This window comes from Trachurus trachurus (assembly GCF_905171665.1).
Source record: "Trachurus trachurus genome assembly, chromosome: 5".
Classification (NCBI taxonomy): Eukaryota; Metazoa; Chordata; class Actinopteri; order Carangiformes; family Carangidae; genus Trachurus; species Trachurus trachurus.
In genome coordinates, this window is record NC_139896.1 from 15,717,232 (window position 1) to 15,738,018 (window position 20,787).

At 41.5% G+C, this 20,787-nt stretch overlaps 1 protein-coding gene across 4 annotated transcripts; it reads right to left on the bottom strand.

Moving 5' to 3' along the window:
* Positions 1–1,140: 1,140 nt before the first annotated feature.
* On the bottom strand, positions 1,141–20,427 carry nucks1a (nuclear casein kinase and cyclin-dependent kinase substrate 1a). Of its 4 annotated transcripts, none has more exons than XM_083972660.1 (8): positions 20,128–20,427; positions 14,963–15,012; positions 14,239–14,332; positions 11,363–11,409; positions 11,079–11,228; positions 7,656–7,805; positions 6,770–6,922; positions 1,141–4,097 (listed from the first exon to the last, which is right to left on the bottom strand). In XM_083972660.1, the coding sequence occupies exons 1-8, from the start codon at positions 20,142–20,144 to the stop codon at positions 3,847–3,849; spliced, it is 912 nt and encodes a 303-aa protein (XP_083828786.1). In that variant the 5' UTR covers positions 20,145–20,427; the 3' UTR covers positions 1,141–3,846. The 4 variants fall into 4 exon arrangements, with proteins under 4 accessions (XP_083828786.1, XP_083828784.1, XP_083828785.1 ...); XM_083972658.1 differs by having other exon boundaries at positions 11,354–11,409; XM_083972659.1 differs by having other exon boundaries at positions 14,239–14,335.
* Positions 20,428–20,787: the final 360 nt, after the last annotated feature.

The following is a 20,787-nucleotide window of genomic DNA, read 5'->3' on the forward strand; positions in this document are numbered from 1 at the left end:
AAACAGATTTTTCTGGCATTTATTGGCTATGGCAAAGGGTATAATCGATATAGATGACTGCAGTAGACAAGGGTATTCATAGGGTCCCAGTGACATTGATGTAAATACAACACTGCCCGCCGTGATACCTTTAAACCACAAATATAGCAGCTCCACCCTCTAAGCTCAACTGGTAATGGAAGAGTGGACTCATTTAGCAAGTTTATCCACGTTTAAAAAACCTGATTATTCCTTTGAATTCTGGAGGGGAAAGGATATTACAGTGACTAATCCCTGCAATATGAGCCTGTGAGTACTGGAGATGAAAAAGTGGTCCAAATACTGCTTTACTTTAACTTCATTAGTTCAGTAATAAAGTGAATTCCTTTATTCTCTAAAAACGGTCTCTAAGGCTTCTATTTCTATTACTTCTTCTACTTCAACTTCAGTCGGCTAAATGTTATTTTGGCCTTGTTACTTTGACTTTAAATACCTGGACACTTGATAATACTGCATCATCCAGTCTTCTGTGAAAAAGTAGCTATTTAGGGGATGAATTTTAACTTGGATGCAACAAAGGGTGAAGCTCCTTGCACTGTTAAATTACTTTTAAATAATGCTAACGTTGGCAATATAGCACCGCCAAAACCTACAAACAGCTCTTTCAAAACTGTTATTTATTATTTATTGTTGCAACTGATGACAGGAGGGCTTTCATATCATTTTATACCTGTGAGTTTTGGTCGTTTGTGACCTTCCTTGTTTGTGAAAATCCTTGTTGCCTAACAATTTTAGAGTATTTGTCCAGATTTAAAGACGTGTGTCCTACTGCCCAGCTCTCATGGGGAGCACTGGCTTTTTAAATTTTGTAAATATTTCACTTACCAGTCACAGCTGGCAGTGTTTGTTTTTAAACCCGTATTAACACTTCCTGAGTTAATGTCTGCAGTCTGCTCATTACATCCGATGACTGATTGTTAAACTCAGCATGTTGCTGTTGCACACAGCGCCACTGAGTGGCAGACAGCGAGCACTGCTGATCAATAAACACCAAAACCTGTGGCACAGAATTCTTTCCCAGTTGCCTCGCCACCCGTACAGCACACAGAGCTCAACGTCACAAAACAGGTAGTTAAATCCGTATAAAAAGTAGGTTGCCTTTATTAGAAGCTGGGAAACCAAAACATTATCAACATTGTTGTTAATACTTTTTTTTTTTTTTGTAAGACCACAATATTGCCATTGCATTTACCAGCATCGTCATCATCGGTTCGCACTTTTTCCACAACATGCAAAAAGATTCAAGAGTTCAGCGTTCCTTTTCCACACTAGTGACAAAAGCTTCTCCACTTGGTCTTCTGTAAGAATCACAACTTGGCTTACATTTTTACATTGCCAGTACAACTGAAGGTAAATAGAAAAGAAACATCAAAAACAGTACAACAGAAGAAATCGTAGAATGGATGAAAAAGGAGAAATTCATAGCCTTATGCCATGTGCCTCCTGCGGGATGATGGAGAGGAACCTCATTCAAGCCCTCAGTGCTGTGAACTACAAGACATTATCTGACCCTACTGCAAACAGAGCTCTCAGAGCTTTTAAATCGGTATAAACAATATTTTTTTCCTTATTTATTTTATTTGTATCCAATCGTCTCAAAATGAAATTAAGGACCGGGTGCCAATTTAGGACCTGAATGTAGAAAAACACACTAACCTGCTAATGACAGTCGTAAAACAATCAAATGTGCTTCTGAACCAGGACTAGGTTCAAGTGTGTCCTGTAACACATCCAGGACTGATTTCTGTTGCAGTCTTGGGACCAATCAGAATTTCTCCTGACCAACGTCTAATAAATGAGGTTGAGTTCCCAAGATCTTAATAGCAACTCTTTTTCAATTTTTTTTTTTTTTTTTTTGCTTTGACATCAAACACTACTTTTCGCAAAAAAGGACAATCTCACAAGTGCTGCACCTGATCACCGAGTCACTAGTTTTGAGATCGTTTATGGCTTTGGATGGTCTGCTGATCATACAAATTGTTGACTTGTTCTAAGCCTAATTTGCTGCTTGTAGCAAAGACCTAAAACATGAGGACAGATTACATTCTCAGGCCTCCAGTGATAATATCAGAGCCACTACTGAAACTCAACTCAATGAAAATTAAGGCATTAATAGACAAATGAATGCCAGATATATACTGAGCTGCCCACCTCATCGTTTTCGATCTTTTCTTAGCATCAGTACTGTTGAACTCTAGATTTAAAAATGTATCAGCTTGTGAAGTACTTATGTGAGCAACAAAAAGCTCTAAGAAACAAATGGACATGGATACCAACAGTAACCATTAAGCTGATGGGACTGGGAGAAAAGGGAGGGACAAGAGAAAGAAAGGAGTAAGGACAGGAGTAAATCAGGGAGGGATGGTTGGTGCAACCATCAGGCAGAACAGATTGGATAGGGTCAATTTTTTCTTTAAAATCATGATACATTTTATTTCTTTTCTTAAAAAACAAACATTACAAAAAAAATCTGAATAGAGAATTAGAACAATGAACCAACAAGAAAAAACAACATTCATTTTTTTAACCCTCAATAAAGAAAACAAACAAAAAAATCATCTCGCATTCCTTGAAAAAAAAAAAAAAAAAAGATAAAATAAAATAAAAATAAAGAAAACAAAAATCGAAGGTTTAGGGGTGCCTGGCACAACAGGTTGAATGTTGAGAAGATGCTGTAGCCATGCAGGGAGGGGTGTTGGTGTGTTCAGAAAAGGAGGTGGGGAGGGGTCGCTTCACGTAGCATGGAGCATCGTTAGAAAGCCCAACATATGACAACAGGAACCGTTACACATCGGCAGCCGATGGGCCGAGACAAAAGAAAAGCCACAACCCTCTTACAGGAAGTACCCCACAGGCATACAAATTATACAAGTACATAAAAACACACACCTGTTGGCTTGAAATGTGTGACAGTGGCAGTCTGGCATGTAGCGGACACTCAGCGGTGACCCACCACTCTGCCAGTAACACACCTCCGACTGTTTGATCTAAGAAGCAGCAGCTACGAGGGGGAATACTTTTCAAAATAATGCGCTTTACTTCAGTCTCCACACAGCCACACACGAAGTCAGGACAAGATACAGTCTGAGAGAGGTTGGGCAAGCTTTGAAAAACAAAATTTAAAATATGCTGCCTTAACTGAAACCGTTTCAAGGTTTTTCTTTAAAAAAACAAAACAAAAAAACAAAAAACTAAGTAACGCAGCTCCGTTAAAACACATTCCTGGTTTAAAAGCACGTGTGCCAGAGAGAGAGAGAGGGAGGACATAGGCTTTATCCTGCATGTGTTAACTTAACATCGCTTTGTGATTACAGCGCTTTAGTTACTGATACTGGGGCGCTCTGAACAACACTCCCAGTGATCACAGATATCAGTAAAGTAAACAGGGAAAAATAGTGTCAGATCACTGATAATCCCAGAGGAGGAAAAAGAAAAAAAAGAAAAAAGAGAACTCATCTGTTCACACTCAGGACGGATGCTCACCCACAGCGAGCTCTTGAAAAAGGCAGAAACCTTTAGAAAACGATGAAGACAGGAGGGTGGGTGAGGCTGAATGTTGACAATAAAAACTCCTTACGCTCTATGATCACATGAGCACAATGTCTTAGTTGGAATGGGGGAAGGGGAGACAAGAAAAAGCACACCAAGTCCAAACCATTGAGCCAGGCCACCAGGGAGAGAAAAAAAAGAGAAAAAGAAACAGGGAAAAAAAAAAAAAAACTAAATGCAGGGCAACAAAAGAAAACAAAAACAGAGAGGAGACAGAGAGAGAGACATGGAGGATGGGCTTCAAACAGGTACCATCTTCTAGTCTTCTCCAGAGGGTGCCTCCTCTTCCGAGCCGTCCTCCTCCTCCTCGTCTTCCTCTTCCTCCTCTCCTCCTGCGGCCTCCTTCGTTGTCTTGGGGGCGGGGGAGGTCTCTTTCTTCTCTGCCTCCTCCTCTTCCTCCTCTAGGGGGCTCTCGGGGTCCTCCTCCTCCTCCTCTTTGGGTGAGCTCTTCTCCAGGGCCTTGGCGCTGGGGCGGCCCTTCCCCTTTCCTTTCATTGGGCTGGGAGTCACTGTCAAAACCAAACACATGCATAAGTTGGTGATCATCAGACTATTTCTCTTTCTAAACACGCGTGTGGTACTGTCTAGAGCTCGTCAGTCATTAAGCATGGACTATTTGTGTAATTACTCTCACTGCCAGCAGGGGGAGGCAGATGTTTCATGCTGCAGATTTAACACCATAAATAAAGAGTTTTGTTGGATTTTGACTCTCAAATAGAGGGTGTCCCCTGGGACACGCCCCTTTCATTTGGACTGAGTGGCGAAATTGGGTAAAACATGTAGTATCAAAAAAAAATTGAGGTCAGAAGGACTCGACAATGATCCGTAGCAGTTCCCCAAAACCATCTGGTCCACTGACACCGACACATTGCCAGAAATCATTGAATCATTTCAAAATCTATTTATTCCATCAGGCATTAGATTTTAACAGAAACTAAAGCTAACCACTGGTCTCCGCCCTCCGACTTCAGTATCTACATGTATATACAGTCACATTGTTTACGTTGTGTGTTTTAACTAATCCTGTAACACACACACAGTGTTACCGCGGTACCAGCACGGTGACAGACAGGCTCATTTTTACTGTGCAGAGGGACGAAATGACAGTGAGTCCCGACACGTAAACCTGAGTTCCTTCTTTCTCAAAAACCTCTAACATAGGATGTGTTAGAGGACTAATTCATCTGTCTGACCATCATAACTATGACACCTGAAATGGTAAACACAGCTGATCGATCGAAAAAAATTACAGCTCGAGTGAATTTAATTTCTGTCATTAAAAACAGGTTCTTGAATGTAACTCGGTCAAAGTAAGACGTACCCGCAAGATTTTTTGCAGTTCTGTTAGGTCATGCATGATGTACATGCTGACAAAGTTAGACATGTCAGACTGGTATGGGCTCGGAGAGAATCGCTTTGTTACGTTTGTCGATTTTAAACTTTGGCGGCTCTGCCACTCGTCTTTTTGCCACTTAGTGGGCGTTCTGCAGCGACTTCCGAGTACCGTGACGTCACGTGCATACCCTCTATACAGTTTAGAAATGATCTTTTTAAAAAAATTTTTTTAGAAATTATAATTTTGCCTCTTTTGTGTTCTAACCATATGGTGGCTCATGTTTTACTGGTTATCACCCTGAAGAGATTTTGAACAGTTCTCATTGCAATTGGCTCAGTTAGCTCCTCTTTAAATAAATAAAAACTTAATTAAAGAAATATATATAATAATACACTTCTCTGAATGTTTACAGTTGTGCTTGTGTGCAGAAGACACTAAGATATAATGTGTTACTTGGTGAACTTCGGAGCTGCTGTATATTTAAACTTTAGGCAGAGCCAGGCTAGCAACTTTCTCCAGGTTGCCTGGCAACTGGTCCCTGACAAGAAAAGCTCAGGTACAGCATACAGCAGTGAGTTCTCATTTTTATCTACTTACAGTTTTTTTTCCCAATCTGTACAAAACCATGTATGTATGTTGACTACTAAGCTTTGTTGGTGCTGGTGACCTGACCTCATATTCAAGAGTGGTATCAATCTTCTCATCTAACCCTTGACAGAAAATCAAATAAACTATTTCCCTAAACACCAAACTATTCTTTTAATACACCTCATCAAAAAAACCAATCTGAACTTGAAGTGCAGTCATCATCAACCTGACTGAATGTCAAGATAATAAAAGTGAACATTGGAACTAAAAATATCTAAAGAATCACTGAGCCTATTGTTATATTCACAAGTTAAAGTTGGGCCACAGGGTTTTTAAATATCAGTATCTGCTACATTCAGACTCTTTGTTAAACCAGTTCACACAACACTGATTTAACCCAGTTGCTACAGGTAACTCTCTCTACACTCGGCAGTATACTGGTTTAAATCTCGAGTCTAGCAACACTGGTAAAGGTAGGTTTTCATGGATGGGCTGGTTATAGGTACAATCAGACTGTGAAACTATTACAATCTACTTGAATAGTGATATGAGTGTGCAAATCTATCTGAATTTGACATAGAAGGTTTAAAGGTATTCAGAAAAGAAAACTGAAATTGTACCCACTATGGGTCTTACAATTAGTGTAATCACTAATCTATCAGACGATGTAGCCCAACTGTGCAAATTCAACTTTTGAGTAAATCCAGGGTGAAAGTGAGGTAGATTTTTTTTCGCATTGGATAATGCAGGCGATTCATTAGCCAATGATATCAGGATCCGTCATCCGTCAATCAAACGTCTGAGAAAAACCGGGAAGCTTTGACAGCGAGTAGTGATTTTTGCGTAAGTGGTTCACCTCCATTGTGTTCGCTGAGCAGCTCACGTCTCTGCTCCGCGGATCTCAAAACAACATGCACCGATAATTAAAGGTAATGAACCAACCTACCCCAATGATTATAGGGATTATGGCAATAGGAAAATTTGCCAAAATGTTTAACTATCCCTTTCTCGTACCTCCCCATGTCTAAAATGAACATTTGATACTTGTTTGTTTACTTTTGGGGATACGCTGTTCCACTTATTTCTCTCAGACTACCTGAAGCGTTGCTGAATGTCACGCTGCAGTAAGTTGATCAAGCTAAATTACTGATATTTTTTGAATAAAATGTTTCCGTAGAAGATCGTGACAAAAATCAAAGACATGGAGGTACAGTAGATATTACTGCAGGGTTTCTCCTTCATAGCTGGATGTCTCACCTGTAGCCTTTAGTCGGGGTTTGGGGCTTTTCTTCTCTTTCTTGTCTGTCCTTCCCCGTCGAATCACCTTCTTGCTTCTCTTCTTGGAGCGACCGTAGTCGCTGTCATCATCGTCCTCCACCATGAAGTCCTCATCACTGCCGGACTCGTCGGCTGTGCACACAGAGGAGGTGTATAATAATCATTTCAACAAAGACGTTCTTCTGTCCAGCAGCCAAAAGCACAGTGTTCTTATTGATTAACTTGTGCGACAACAAAATTGTAGCACTGGCTTGAGTGTAGAGCAATTTGAGATAAAACATGTCAAGTGAGTCTGTTTCTGTGTCATGCTCAGTTTCCAGTTGAGTGTAAATAATGTTGTCAGACAGCTTTGTCAGCTCTCAACTGCTCACCAGAGCACTTTATCAGGACCCCAAATACTATAATTATTCCTCTGAAGCAGTGGGTCCTACCTGTCTGGCTTGTCGGCTCTTAAACGTGTTCACTTGTTTTTTTTATTCTGTTTTATATGAAGGGACTTTGGAGAACTAAATTGTGCTGTGTTATATGGGGGGAAAAGCAAAAATCAAAGTTTAAAAAAATCAACGCTGTGTGCTTCTCTCCCCTTTCAGGGGAGGGGAGGACCTTCATATTTGAGACCCCAACACTCAGGTCCAGAACCACTGGTTTAGAGTGACCTTTAGTGCAAAAAGGATTTCATGTTTTCATTCATGGTCCTGCAAACACTCACCACAAGTGGCTCAAAGTGTGGCCTGCTTCACAGAAACATCATCACTGCTGGTGTAACTATATAATAACTATATATATAACTTGTCTAAAGGTGTCTGCTGAGGGTAGTGTTGCTTTATAAGGAGACAGGTACAGATAGCTGGGTATGGGTACGTACGGTCCAGGTAGGATTCCTCTTGGTCTTCATGCTCCTCATCCTCGCTGCCACCGTCGCCCAGCAGGATCTCCCTCTGTTTAGACACAGCCTTGGAGGCCGCCTGGCGCACTGTACGCTTTCGACTCACTTCCCTCTCGTCATCGCTGTCATCTAAACAACGAAACGCACACATTAGTCACACAATGTTTTGTAACATTACTGACGAAGGGGAACGGGACAACAGTATAGAGAGAGCATGAAACGCCTGTGGATTAAGCAGGTTAATATATCATCTTGTTGTGGCAGGTTTCTGTATTAGAAACCATGTGTTAATTATGTGGGTGACATTGCCATCAATTTATGCAAATGTGATTAACTATCAGTAAAATTCTGTTCTTTAACTTCTTTTCTATGCTTAAAATGAACAAAGACGTCTATCAGTCACACAGTCTAAGTCTTTTTTCTTTGTCAGTTTCTTCATGTAAGGGCTGGGAAAAGGCATGGATAATAATACATTTGCCAACAGTTACAGCCATTTCCTTAGCAATAATCACATTTTTAAATAAATGTTCAGTCAATGAAAAGTCAGGATATGGTAAGAAATACTCGCTGCAGGTTTTGAGAGCTTAAGGACACATCTTAACAAACCATGTTTTGTTCAACCAACAAAAAAAAGGAAGGTTATTCTCAACATCAAGTAGCTGGAAAGAGCAAATATTTGGCTGTTTTGCTTGAAAATGATGGAACTAATCATAAGGCAAACAGACTAATTTTCTGTCTGTCAATTTGCATTCATAAATATAAAAACAGATTTAAAAAAAAGGTAAAATTTTAGTTGAACAGTTCAGAATCACAATTAATAACCGTCTGAATCTTCCATGGACTAAAGGGCAGACATGTATATCTAATGAGAAAATATTGTTTACACTGTCATTAATTACGAGATTAATCACAAAAGTTAAAATGCCATCAACATTTATTGGCTCTGCTCAGACAGTGATTGACTGATCGGCCTGAATCGCTGTACCTGTCGCGCACAGTAATAAATCAAAGCTGCATGTCACAGTGTCTGAGAGTGTAAGAGGCAAACGACTCAATCAGTCACAGTCAGATGGAGAAGTGGGAGAAGCCAGTGTAGGATCAAGTTAGATGCTTATATCTCAAAAGATCACCGTTAACGGCAGCTATGATGTTGTGAATACAGTGAGGAGTAGGGCTGGGCGATATGAGAAAAAATCCTATCACGATACATTTTTTCATATCAGTCGATATCGATATATATCACGATATGACTCAAGTCACTGTTTTTGTCAAGCCTAAATGTTCCATCATACTCACAAGTGAGATTTGAAGATATCAGAAGGTTATTTCTGATTTAAATATTTATTTTCTGTCAAAAATTGAACATGTCAGATGTAATGATGATGAACATATAAAAGCAATGAGTAATAACAGTTTCAGATAAATAAAACTGGTATTATATTTATACAGTTATAAATAATAATATAATTATTATTATTTGATTGGACAAGAGACATTACATGAGTGCTGATATACAGTAGGCAGCACTGGGTCTTTTACAGACATTATCACTCCACTGTTCAGGCGTTCTTTAACATTACATCAGACAGGAGTTAGGTCAGAGCCACACTCCCCATACAGGAGCTGCTCCATCTCTCTGCTGCTGCTACAGTTATAAACGGACCTGAAAATTAAAACCCGGACCTGACGTGGCCCGTTAATTAGCGATAATTCACAGCCTAAACCCGGCGGAAAAAGAAAAAGGAAGAGAAGTCGCCGCGGTTAGCGCTTGCTTCGCCAGTGGCCAGTGTTTAGGTCGGCACAACAGTTGCGGTGAGTCTGTCTGTGTGTCGCTCCAGTGTGAGCAGCAGCAGCAGCAGCAGCAGAGCGGCCACGCCGTGACTGCGCTCCCTTTGATGTGTGACGGCGGCCGGAGCTCGACCCGCTCCGACTGCCTGCTGTCTCCGTGGTTAAAGTTTAGCGTTGTTTACAGACTAGTACTGTATCTCGGGGTTAATGTAAACATGACGGACCACGTCTTTTCGCGGTCACTCGTCCTAATTCTCCTCCATTTTTTCTTTCGAGACAACACTCATCCTCTCTCTCTTTTTTACTGGCGATGCCCCGCTGCTGACGCCAGGCTGCAGCAGCCCAAACACACCACATGTTGTTGTGTACAGTCTTCCTGTGCTGTGTCAACCTAACCTGGCTGGCTCAGCCATTGGTTCAGCGCGGCGCAACTCTCGTTTTCATTGGCTGTTTCAAAACATGAATGAATGAAACCTATCGACTTTCTATCGACCATGTTTCATATTGCTATTGAGTAAAGTTATATCGCGATATATATCGTTATCGTTTTATCGCCCAGCCCTAGTGAGGAGCCACACAGCTTCTCCTCTTAGCAGTTAATTACTGTGGCCCCCATTAAATTAAACTTACTTAGAGAAATCACAAATCATGACAACATTTATATTGAAAAATGATTTTGTTAATGGGATAAGCTAAATTCTTCAAAAAAAAATATTTTCTTTGACGGAAAGAAAATTGTTAATAAAAATAAAAAAGTCCACATTTAATGAAACAAAGATAAAGGAGGGGCAGCTGTCGACTGTGATATGATAGAGAGGCGACAGTATGATCGCTGCAGTAACTAAGCTTTGGACTTCTATAACACTGACGGCCTCGCAATGGAAAATCTTCATAGATTCATTTCATCCTTTCTTCTTGCTTGTCAAAACCTGACACCTGTGTTACCCATAGTGCACCACCAGCAGTTTGAGTAAGGATTCAGGTGCATTATGTTTGCAGCACATATGTAGCCCAGAATCTTGCCTGCAGTGGAGATGAGCAGTGGGCTGCAGAGGTTTTCTTAGCTTACTTATTTCAACTTCCCAGATTTTTTTTTTTTTTTTTTGTATCTTCCACTCAGACCCACTGTGACTCGAGTCGAGAGACATCACTTGAGGCAGCTATCAGCCTTTGCACAGCTCCACAAAAGACTTTGTAACATATGCATTAGTTCTCCCCAAGGGCTGGAAACCAACCAAGATGTGTAAAATTGATGCACATCCCTTTAAGACGATCAAATTAGAATCCCTTCCCGTTGTCCAGGATTCAAGGTTTGGAATGAAAATGTAAAACTATCTAGAGGACAAATTCTGGCCTGGAGTTTAATTTCAAAAGAACCATCTAAATTATGATACTGCTCAGGGAAAAGTACGATTAAAGACACCGTCCTCCAACTGCTCAGTCAATGTGTGCACACTAATAATGTACAAGTACTGGATTCATGTAAATGTCATGAATAGAACATGTGAGTCAAAGTAGATAACCAATTTACACAAACACAATGGTTTCATGCAGAACTCATCCAGCTAAAACATGACCATATCACCAAGTAGACGGAGGACACTGTGTTGTTACCTGCAGCCCGTTTTCTCTTTGGCCCCCTCTTGGTGGGCTTCTCCACCTTGGCTTTCTTTCCCTTTTTCTTTTTTTCTTCATAGTCGCTTCCTCCATCTTCCTCCTCCTCCTCTCCAAAGTCATTGTCTTCTTCATCGCTGCCAAAGTCATCTGCGGCAGCATAACACAGGGAAGTCAGGGAGCCGGCATTCAAACGTTCAGTCTCCACTAATGAAAATCCAGCTGTTTTCACAGAGAACCTGAGCCAACAGCCTCGACTAAACCAGAAAACAGACCTGGCTTACCTGCTGAATCATTTTTGGGTTTAGTGACCTTTTCATCAGAGTCCTCACTGGAAGAGAGAAAAAAGAAAAGCACACAAAGTCTTAGCAACTGGAGTGAAGACAGTCTGGAAGAGCAGGATCAAGGCACAGATTGTATCTACAGTACATTTCGTTTGCTAAACAAATACAAACCAAACAAGCTGTGGGGGAAGTGGCAACCAAGAACTGCTCCTAGATTTCTACTGATAAGCTCCTGAGCAAAAAACAAAACAACGAATTTGGTGCTACCTCCATTTATTCTAACAAGGAGAGGAAAACAGGGGTTTTTCATGGAGTTTTCAAAACAAATGGTCTCTTAAGTAAATCCCTCAGGTGTGACATAATGACATGTTGATTAAACAACACCAACACGGTGCAGGTGTATGTTCTTGTTGGTGTTAAAGGGATATTTCAACATTTTGGCAAATTCGCCTATTAACATCCCTATAGTTTTAAGAGTAGATTCGTTATCTTTAATTGTTGGTGCAAACTATTTTTAGATCGGTCGGGCACCGACACAAGCTGCTCAGCTAACGCAACGGAGGAGGAGCATGGTATTTCCGGGTTTCCCTCATCAAACTAAACACACAATCCAAAAACTCCAAAACACTCTCGTGGACAAGTTGTAACCTGCACATTCACCACGCTATGAAATAATAACGTATAAATTATGTAACATTGCACACCGTGCAAAGCTCACGTCTCTGCCCCCCCCCGATCTAAAAACAGCTTGCACCGACAATTAAAGGTAATGAACCTACACCTAAGAGTATTGGGATTATGGCAATGGGCAAATTTGCCAAAATGTTGAAATATCCCTTTAAAAAGGACTTATTTTGTTTTAAACCTCAAATTCCAGAAATTCTGCTCCTGGCATATTGATCGCAGGAATGTCCCCTGACAACTGTTGACAGAGTAATGAATGTTAGTTTCCCCTCCCCCACGCTGTTACAAAAGGTTTGTGGTGCTGATATCACTATTTACTATCACAGCAAACAGGACGTCCTATAAATTGTATAAAGTATTATTTTGATCAATATTGGTCTATTCCAGTTACATCGTTTGTTATCACGACTGAGCTTTGTTTTTTCACACTCTCACGCCATGCCAAACTCGGCTGCTGCACCATTAAATTCTCCTCAGTTATTCACAATATTATGTGTAAAAAAAAAGAGAAAAGGAATTATAACCACTGGTACCAATCAGCAGTAGCAGAGCCTGACGCCAGAACAGATGATTTTCCTCTACGTTTCATCACAGAATCAAAATTCCACGATGCAGAAGTTGTTTCTGATATTCACTCTGGGCACTACAGGATTTTAGAGTCGTAGTACATCACACGCTGCACCCTGACCAGTCCAGTGCAGCATGTCTGTTTCCTTCACAGTGGCCTCCTGCTGAGCTTCCCTCTCTCTAATAGCTCACCCAGCAGCTCTGCTGTCTGACACCCTTTCAGCACACCTGGCTGTCTAACCCACTAAAAATGGATTTGATCTACTTCCCATTTCCTTTCCTCTCTACCCCACGAACGCTGCTTTCTCCATGGGCCTAAACTCTCGCTCTGGTTCCACCTGTCCTGCTACATCCTGGTGTCTGAGCGCCAGCTGTGCTCATCTCCAGCCTGCTGCTATGGAGGCTCAGACTACTGGACGCCGGGTATATTTAAGATTTTAATGGTAACTACTACTTTTATCAATACTACTTATCAATGTGGTCCTTGAAATAACAAAGCACTCTTGTCTGTACCATGTTATTTAAAAACATAGTATGTCCTCGACTAACATTAAAGCAGAAGTGAGTGATATATTTGTGTTAATATAAGTCTTAAATAGTTATATCTTCCGACAGCAATCACTTACATAGAGTGTTTGGTCTGAAACACGGGTCTGTCAGTCCCTCTGCTCTGCTCTGAGCCGAAGAGAAAACATTTATCGTATCCTACAGTTTTTATCCAATGAGGAGAGAGAACGGCATGCAGGGCTGTGTGTGCAGCCAAGGAACGCCGTGAATGTGGTGACGTAGGGACGAGGACTGTTATGGTGCGTTCAAGGAAACTCGTATTTTTCCGACCGTGAAGTGGTACCAGTTCGATCTGGTACGAGTTCACCGGTCGGAAGTTACGAGTGGCCGTTATAGTGACTTTCACCGGTAAAACAGGTCGGAAAAACACGAGTGGGTTGCCTGGAACGCTACAAAGTCGTAAGTTGTGACTTGAAGATGTAATTTACGATTTCAAAAGCCTGCCTGGAATGCAGCATTAGCGAAAACGACCGGACCACTTACTTCTGCTTTAACATCCTCTTCAGGGACAGAGTTATGCTACGTTCACATGGAGTCCGGCAAACGGCAGACTGTAAACGGCAAATGCCGCTGGACGGAACGGTAAAAACAAACAGTCGGACGGCACAGCACAACGGTAAGACGCGTCACCACGTTGCTATAGCAACGTCAACATACTCGTACTCACACGTCACGTTCGGTTGAGGATACCGTCGCGGCAGATGGCAAAATTAAAATACTTGAACTCGGGGCGGTTCCGTGCTCCTCCAAGTTTTACCGGCGTTCTCTCGTCCACTAACTAACTACTAATGCTGCGTTCACATGGAGTCCGGCATGCCGTCTGACGTTTACCGGACTCCATGTGAACGCAGCATTAGTGAGATATTAAACAGAACTGTATTTTCCAAATTTCCTCAATATAATAACATTTTCATACCATTTTCAAATACCCATGCGTGGGTGCAACGTATGTGTTGTGTGTGCATTGAGGAAGATAATCAGCCAATTTACAGACGCACTAGCTGTGTACTGTATGTATATGGGAAACTGTTGGACCAGCCGGACCAGTCTGGGCTCACCTGTCATCCTGTGAGTTCTTTGAGCGCTTGTGCTTAGGCTCGCGAGGTGCTGCTGCGCGCACCTTCTTCGGCTTATCATCACCGTACTCCTCATCTACTGACAAAGACAAATGTAATTCGTTTTTCACTCATTTATCCACACACATGATATTGCTTTTATTTTTAACTGGGATTTTTGTAATGAATTAGATAATTGGTGCTGTTCTCTTGTATAACAGGATCATATTCTTCAATATCAAAAAGTTGTACATTTTGAAATATTTTATAGGTTTTAAACTCTTGGGCTACGTCCACACAATATTACAATACATATGCCAGTAAAACACTTTTTAAAAGGCTGCTGGGCCGGTTTTAGTTTGAAAACTCAGCGATTGTGTGGTAATCTGAATGAACAGAAACAGCGACCTTTGGAAACGGGGTTTTACTCTAATTTGACTAGTTGTCTTTGACAGCTGTTGTTCACTATAATACTAAATTTTAATGATATATCTACCTTTGCTGTTACTCATTTGTAGTGTTTTGTGCAACTAATAAACTGCAGACAGAGTGCACAGTCTGCTTCATTGGTCCTGTGCATGCTCATGAGAGCATCCCAGGCTTTAACAATGTGACTGTGCAGTTAACATCAAGACATCTTATTACACTGTTGGTAATAAACGGTGACAGTGGATTTTATTCATTTGGTCGATTGCTGTTACCACATTCAGTCATGAAGTCTTCTTACCTGCATCGTCAGACTCGTTGAATTGTGAGTAGTTCACCACTTTCCTGTTCCTGTGAAGAGACACACACACACAGACACAGACAACCAACCATCAGATCACATTTAGGACAAAGAATAAGGTTGCTTAGTGCCCACGTCTGATGTTAGACAGGTCAGTGGGGGTTGGGGGTTGGGCTACAAATCTATTATATGTCATGTTCAGCAATTCAACGGGGCAACATTAAATCAGCTGTGTGCGAATGTCTGGACTGTATTATTTGGTTTGAGAGGCCACAAATAGCCTCCAGCTGGGGGCACTGAACTGGACACTGCTCTACCTTCTACAGTTTCCACGGCTAATTTGGCAAAGTGTATGAGGGAAGCCTCAGGTGACAGCAGCCAACTATGGTTCAGATGACACACACCTTTAGAAAATTGTGTGGCAAGGCTGACAGAGACTCGAGCGAACAGTTCAGGTTAGAACTGCCGAGGAAACATCCCCTCCCCTGTGTTTAAATGAAAGGTTAAAGTGTGTGAATTGAAAAATTAAATCTAAATTAAATTTAAAAAAAACAAAGCAGTGGGTTAAAGTACAATTTAGAAAACACCAGTGCAGTGATGCTTCTAAAAAACTGGTGGCACCAAAGATCGTCCTGCAAGCTGCAAGAAAAATAAAGCTATCTGCATCTCAACCATGTTGGAGCGGTGAGTGAGTGGTGGTGGGATGGGAGGAGAAGAGGTGGGCAACAGTCCCATAAACAAGTAGATTTACAAGTACTTAGGTTACAACAACAGGCGCACGCACAGACAGACACTCGCCAAAGTAAAAGCCTCAGACATGTGAGGCGGCAGCGGGCTTTGCACACATCACAACTCGCGTCTCAAGGATATCACAGAGAGCATGGAGCTTTTTTCCGACCAGCTCAGTGTGAATCCGACGATACGGTTTATGGTCAATTAAGACGGAGCTGATCTCAGTCACAGACTAAAATATGATGTGTTACAACAACTTTTGAGTGCAGCATGCAGTTTTCATTCAGCGCCGTGAATTGTTTTGAATGTGCATCACCTCTTTTACAACTCTCACTTTCAACCACAAACTGAAACGGATGAAGGAAAAAAACATGATGTGTCTTCATGAGACCATGTTGAAGCAGCCATCGCCATTCATTGAAATTTAAGTTAATGGTCGGAACTACAACGGTATCCGATCGTCTTCGAACCTCCGACTTTCATTCTTGGTGAATGAAAACATTCTTGGCAAGACGTCCGTCTTGCGCCGGTCCAAGAATTTCATCGTGCGCGGAGGCTCATGGTAAATGTAGTATGAAGACACTTCGCTTTCCAAAACTCCTCGTTGTCCCTTTACACATTGCAAAAATATCAGGTTTAAAGTCACACCACGACACACCCTGGTATCTGGTGACGCATACTAAACCCAAGCCTACCAATTTTATTACAGATAACAGTTTTGTCATGTTGATGAACTAATTACATGCAATTTAACAAATCAGAAAATCATAATTTCCCTATCATTTCCCTTTCCCTAGGGCCAGATTTTGTCCAAACCCAAACAAACACATTCTGTTTACTATCTTTACTATTCAATTCAATGTTTCAACTTATATCCTGCCTTCTGCTTATTGTTCAGTAACAATCTCTGCAATCACCATTATCGCCACACTGAACTACAAACTCAGAGGGAACCTGCCCAAAAGTCCAGATTACGATGCAAATTTTGAAAACAATAAATATTTATTACATTTTATGTTTATCCAATTAAAATACCAAGCATTCCTTAGTTATGTAATGATTTAGATTTTGTTTCAGCTTGGGCGCTTGTAAAGTCGCTTTTACAGATTTTCCTGTTCTCGTGCTGAAGCTACTCAATACTACTTGTCATTTCACTCACATACACAAACACACTTTGCACCCAAGGGCATTGAGATTATAAGTCAGTACATGAAGTGATCATCGTTATCCTCTCTGCAACTCACATGACCTGTTTCCAAACTTTTAGCAGCTGTTACAGACATGGAGGTAAATTATGAAGATGGCCAAGGAGACCAGTCTGGCTCTTCAAGTAGGAAAGTGACTGTTTATTCACACTGAACTCGGCCATGAAGTCACAAAAAAAGGCGAGGCTCCGCACTCATTCTGTTACGACGAGAAAGTACTTATAAGATACCAAAAACAGTGCATAGCTGCCTGTTAATGTTAAGCGATGCAGCACTGACATTGATCACATCAGATATTGGCTCGACCTGACCAATCCACATTATACACAGTGTCCTCTCATGGATCCATGTGTCTTCTGTAAAAGTTATGTTCATTCACCCAGAGCAGGAGGACAATACAGCTTTTAGAGTCCCAGCAATCCTGCATGCAGAATATGGTCTTTATCACAGCGAGTTCTACACACCAGAGTCCTGTAGAGTACTCTAAACCAAATCCAGACCTGACCCCTACCCGCAAGGTTAATTAAACACACAGGCTACACACTCGCTCATGGTGAAACTCATCCAGGCAGTGTTTTAGAGGAGCTCGCACAGTGGCTGGTCTGAGGTTATCTGCTATTTTGTGTACTATTGTGGTCCCATTTAGATGTCCAAATCAAATCGCCTCGCTCAGTCAGCTCCCACTTGTTGATGATGCGATGTAAAGTGACATAAAGACGAACCAGTTTTGCAGCAATCACCTCCGTTCATGTGTCAATCGGCCGCTGTCAATCAGCTACAACATCCTTCGCTCTCAAACGACGACAAATCATGAAGCGAAACTTGTGACAAATAAAGATTGAAATCATGGCAGCTGGTTAGGATGGACAATTTTACGCAGGTTTAGTTGGGTTTTTGGGCGATTCTCTTTTTTTCTTAAGTTGGATCCAGCTGCTGCCCATCTGTATTTACTTCTTTCGTTTGGTGGGCTCTCTCTTTTTTGAGCCATGCACACATCATATTCAGCAAAGTGATCATTTTCCAAGTGACTGAACAAACGTGTTACCTTGGTCACTATCTGGTAGTCGTGACTGATAAGGCGAGTGTGTGTCTGTGTCATCTCTCTGTCCGTCCAGACTATAACACAACCATTGCATTTTCTTACTAAAACGAGGTCAGCAGTGTTTCACAAAAGTATCAATCTTCAGAGCTTGGAAACGGCATACCTAAAGGCACACTATTACCAACTAAAATCAACAAACCTGAGATTAATATAGTCATTTAATTGTTATGTTTAATTTCATAACATAACATATACAGTATTTCACATAAGTTTTGGGGGTGGGCAGGACTCTTGACACACAACGAAACAAGCTGCTGAAAAATAGGGAAATAGTAGGATTCAGTATAAACAGGTACGTAGTGTTTTGTGTAGGGAAATATTAGATGAGCGCACCGAAAGTAATAATTGTATTGAGGAGCATTCTACAACTTTGTAAAGTTAACATCACAAACATTAATTTATCTGATCATCTGTCCAGTACAAGCCCAAGGTTGCTGATTAGCCTTTTAACGTTCTCCGTATAGAGATACAGACGGTCCAGCTGGAACGTTTCCTTCCAAATCACAATCACCACAAAATGACTGCATCTGTGGTTGGTTGCCTACAATTTGCACAATGAAAAGTACAAATAAATTCAATGAAGAACACAAGTTGGTGTTTGTTTTTTAGTTCTTGGGGATACCACACAAGATTATTGTGTTTACTAGGTTTGCACTTTTCTCAAATTAGAGACATAACTCTCAGTCTGTCTGCATATAGTGTGCAGTGAATATGGAAAAACAAAAGCCACTGATTTGCTGTTATGTGAAAATAAGTTTTATGTTAATTTCTGTTTGGAATCAGCATCTGGTTTACACTTACACAACTTAATGACCATCACAGATCATGCCCTGTGCTGTGCCTCTGACCTAAATATGAGGCCAGCCTACTTTGTAATGTTCAATATAAATGTAAACATTTGGTTTCTTAAAAATTGCACTGTGCATTTATCATTTGCAGAGAGAGAAAGTTAAAACAAAGTGGCAAAAATTAGGCCTATATCCCATAAGTATGTTAATAACATTAGTAATTACTTAAAAATGAAGTTATTGTGAATTCTTCTATCTGTAATTTGCATACAGCCCTAAAGATATGTTTAAGACCAAACCAAAGAAAGCAGTAAAAAAAAAAAAAAAGTAGATACCATAAATGAGGCGTTTAGATGCAGAGAAACTGCGGGAATTTTGAGGATCTACTTTATGTCACATCTGTCTGCATAAAATGACTTCTAATCAAGTTAAAGGCCATTTTAATTTGGATTAAAAGACACCTCAAGCGTTATAATCACAGTGGGGATCTGGCTCTGGGGGGTGGGGGTGGTAGTGTGGGGGGTGTGGTGACTTTTTGTAGTTCTCCGCCTTCCTCTGACATCAGCCAGCAGGGTTACTTTACAGCCAGCGCTGAGAATGTAGATCCGCGCTCCCTAGTTTTTCTCTCTCCCCCACCCCCCTCTCTTTCTCTAACAGCGACATTTTCGTTGACCAAAACGCGGTTTTCCGTCCGTTTGAAACGACAATAAAACGCTTTAAACGCGATGTAATGGACACTTACAACAACACGACATGCCTTAGTCTGCGCGGTTAACAAGATCAAATCCCAAGGCCGACCACCACCACCACCTCCTCCGTTTTTTTTCTTCCCTTCTCTCCTTTCTGTGTGGAGGTGTGTGGGGAGGGGGGGTACTAGCGTTTCAGAGCACTACCCTGGATGAATGGGGTAGCCATATTCTCATTCTCAGTCAGAGAGGGAAAATGTTATCAGGCCTGGTTCAAGCGAGCCGTAAAACGTAGCTGGTTAAATCACACCGACTAATTTTCCGCTTGGCCTACATAGCAGCCAACAATGCCCATCGTGGATCCATTTAAAAGCATGATAGACACGACACGGCGGCGGCGGGCTGCGCGTATCTCCACAAGATATGGCGATCAGTCCACACCGCTGGGATCCATGTTAGAAAAAAAAGGAGAGAGGGTGCACACACGAGAGGGGAAACACGCGCACACGTTCACATTATTTTTTCATGAAATAAACAAATTCCCAGGTCATAAAACACAACATGGTCGAGACGTGCATGTTAACTGCGACGCCTGCCAGGACGGCGTCGATATTAACTAACGGAGAGCAGAGGACAGATTTAGCACACCTACCTCACTGGTCTTGACATTTTGCAGGAATACTGTAGAGGTTAAGGATGTAAGAAAAGGGGGAGAAGAAAAAGCACGGGGGAGAAAAAAAAGAAATATAGATTCCCGCTCTGCAAAACACTGAGGGAGGGGGGGCGGGATTGACGCACAACTCCACCGTCCGAGCTAGCGCGTGAAAATAAAAGTACGACAGCGACTTGTCCTCCAAACGCAAATATTCTTAATTTTTTTTACCTTCAGCTACTCAAAATGGTGAATAAAACAAACTGAAACTGCAGCCTGTGTGCAACCAAACCCGCGGCCTTGAGGGGTGGGTCCTCGCCGACAAGCACCGCCCCCGCGGCGCCCTGAGAGGAGCAGCGTGGCGCTCCTCTGCTGCCATTGGCTGGTTTGAACGACGAATTCAATTCTGATTGGACGCTGCCTGTGCTTATCGTAACAATTTTAGCATACAGTTCCCCGCCTCCTATAGCATGCTCGGTTGACTTACACAGTTAGAAAACAAAAAGAGGGCCTCAGGTTGGATGCAAACATTCAATTCAGTGAGGGTCCCAAAAGACCATAAAGCAATATTGCAATTATAGGTTGCAACGTGCACAAACATTGTGTGTAATGATAAGAGTAATTAGACTTTCTGTGTTATTGCTCATACTGAGAATAGCC

Coding starts and splice junctions, on each gene's coding strand:
- nucks1a (XM_083972657.1), bottom strand. Junction 14,336..14,962: donor CAACGAGTCTGACGATGCAG/GTAAGAAGACTT, acceptor TGTCTTTGTCAG/TAGATGAGGAGTACGGTGAT. Junction 6,923..7,655: donor AGAGGAATCCTACCTGGACC/GTACGTACCCAT, acceptor CTGTGTGCACAG/CCGACGAGTCCGGCAGTGAT.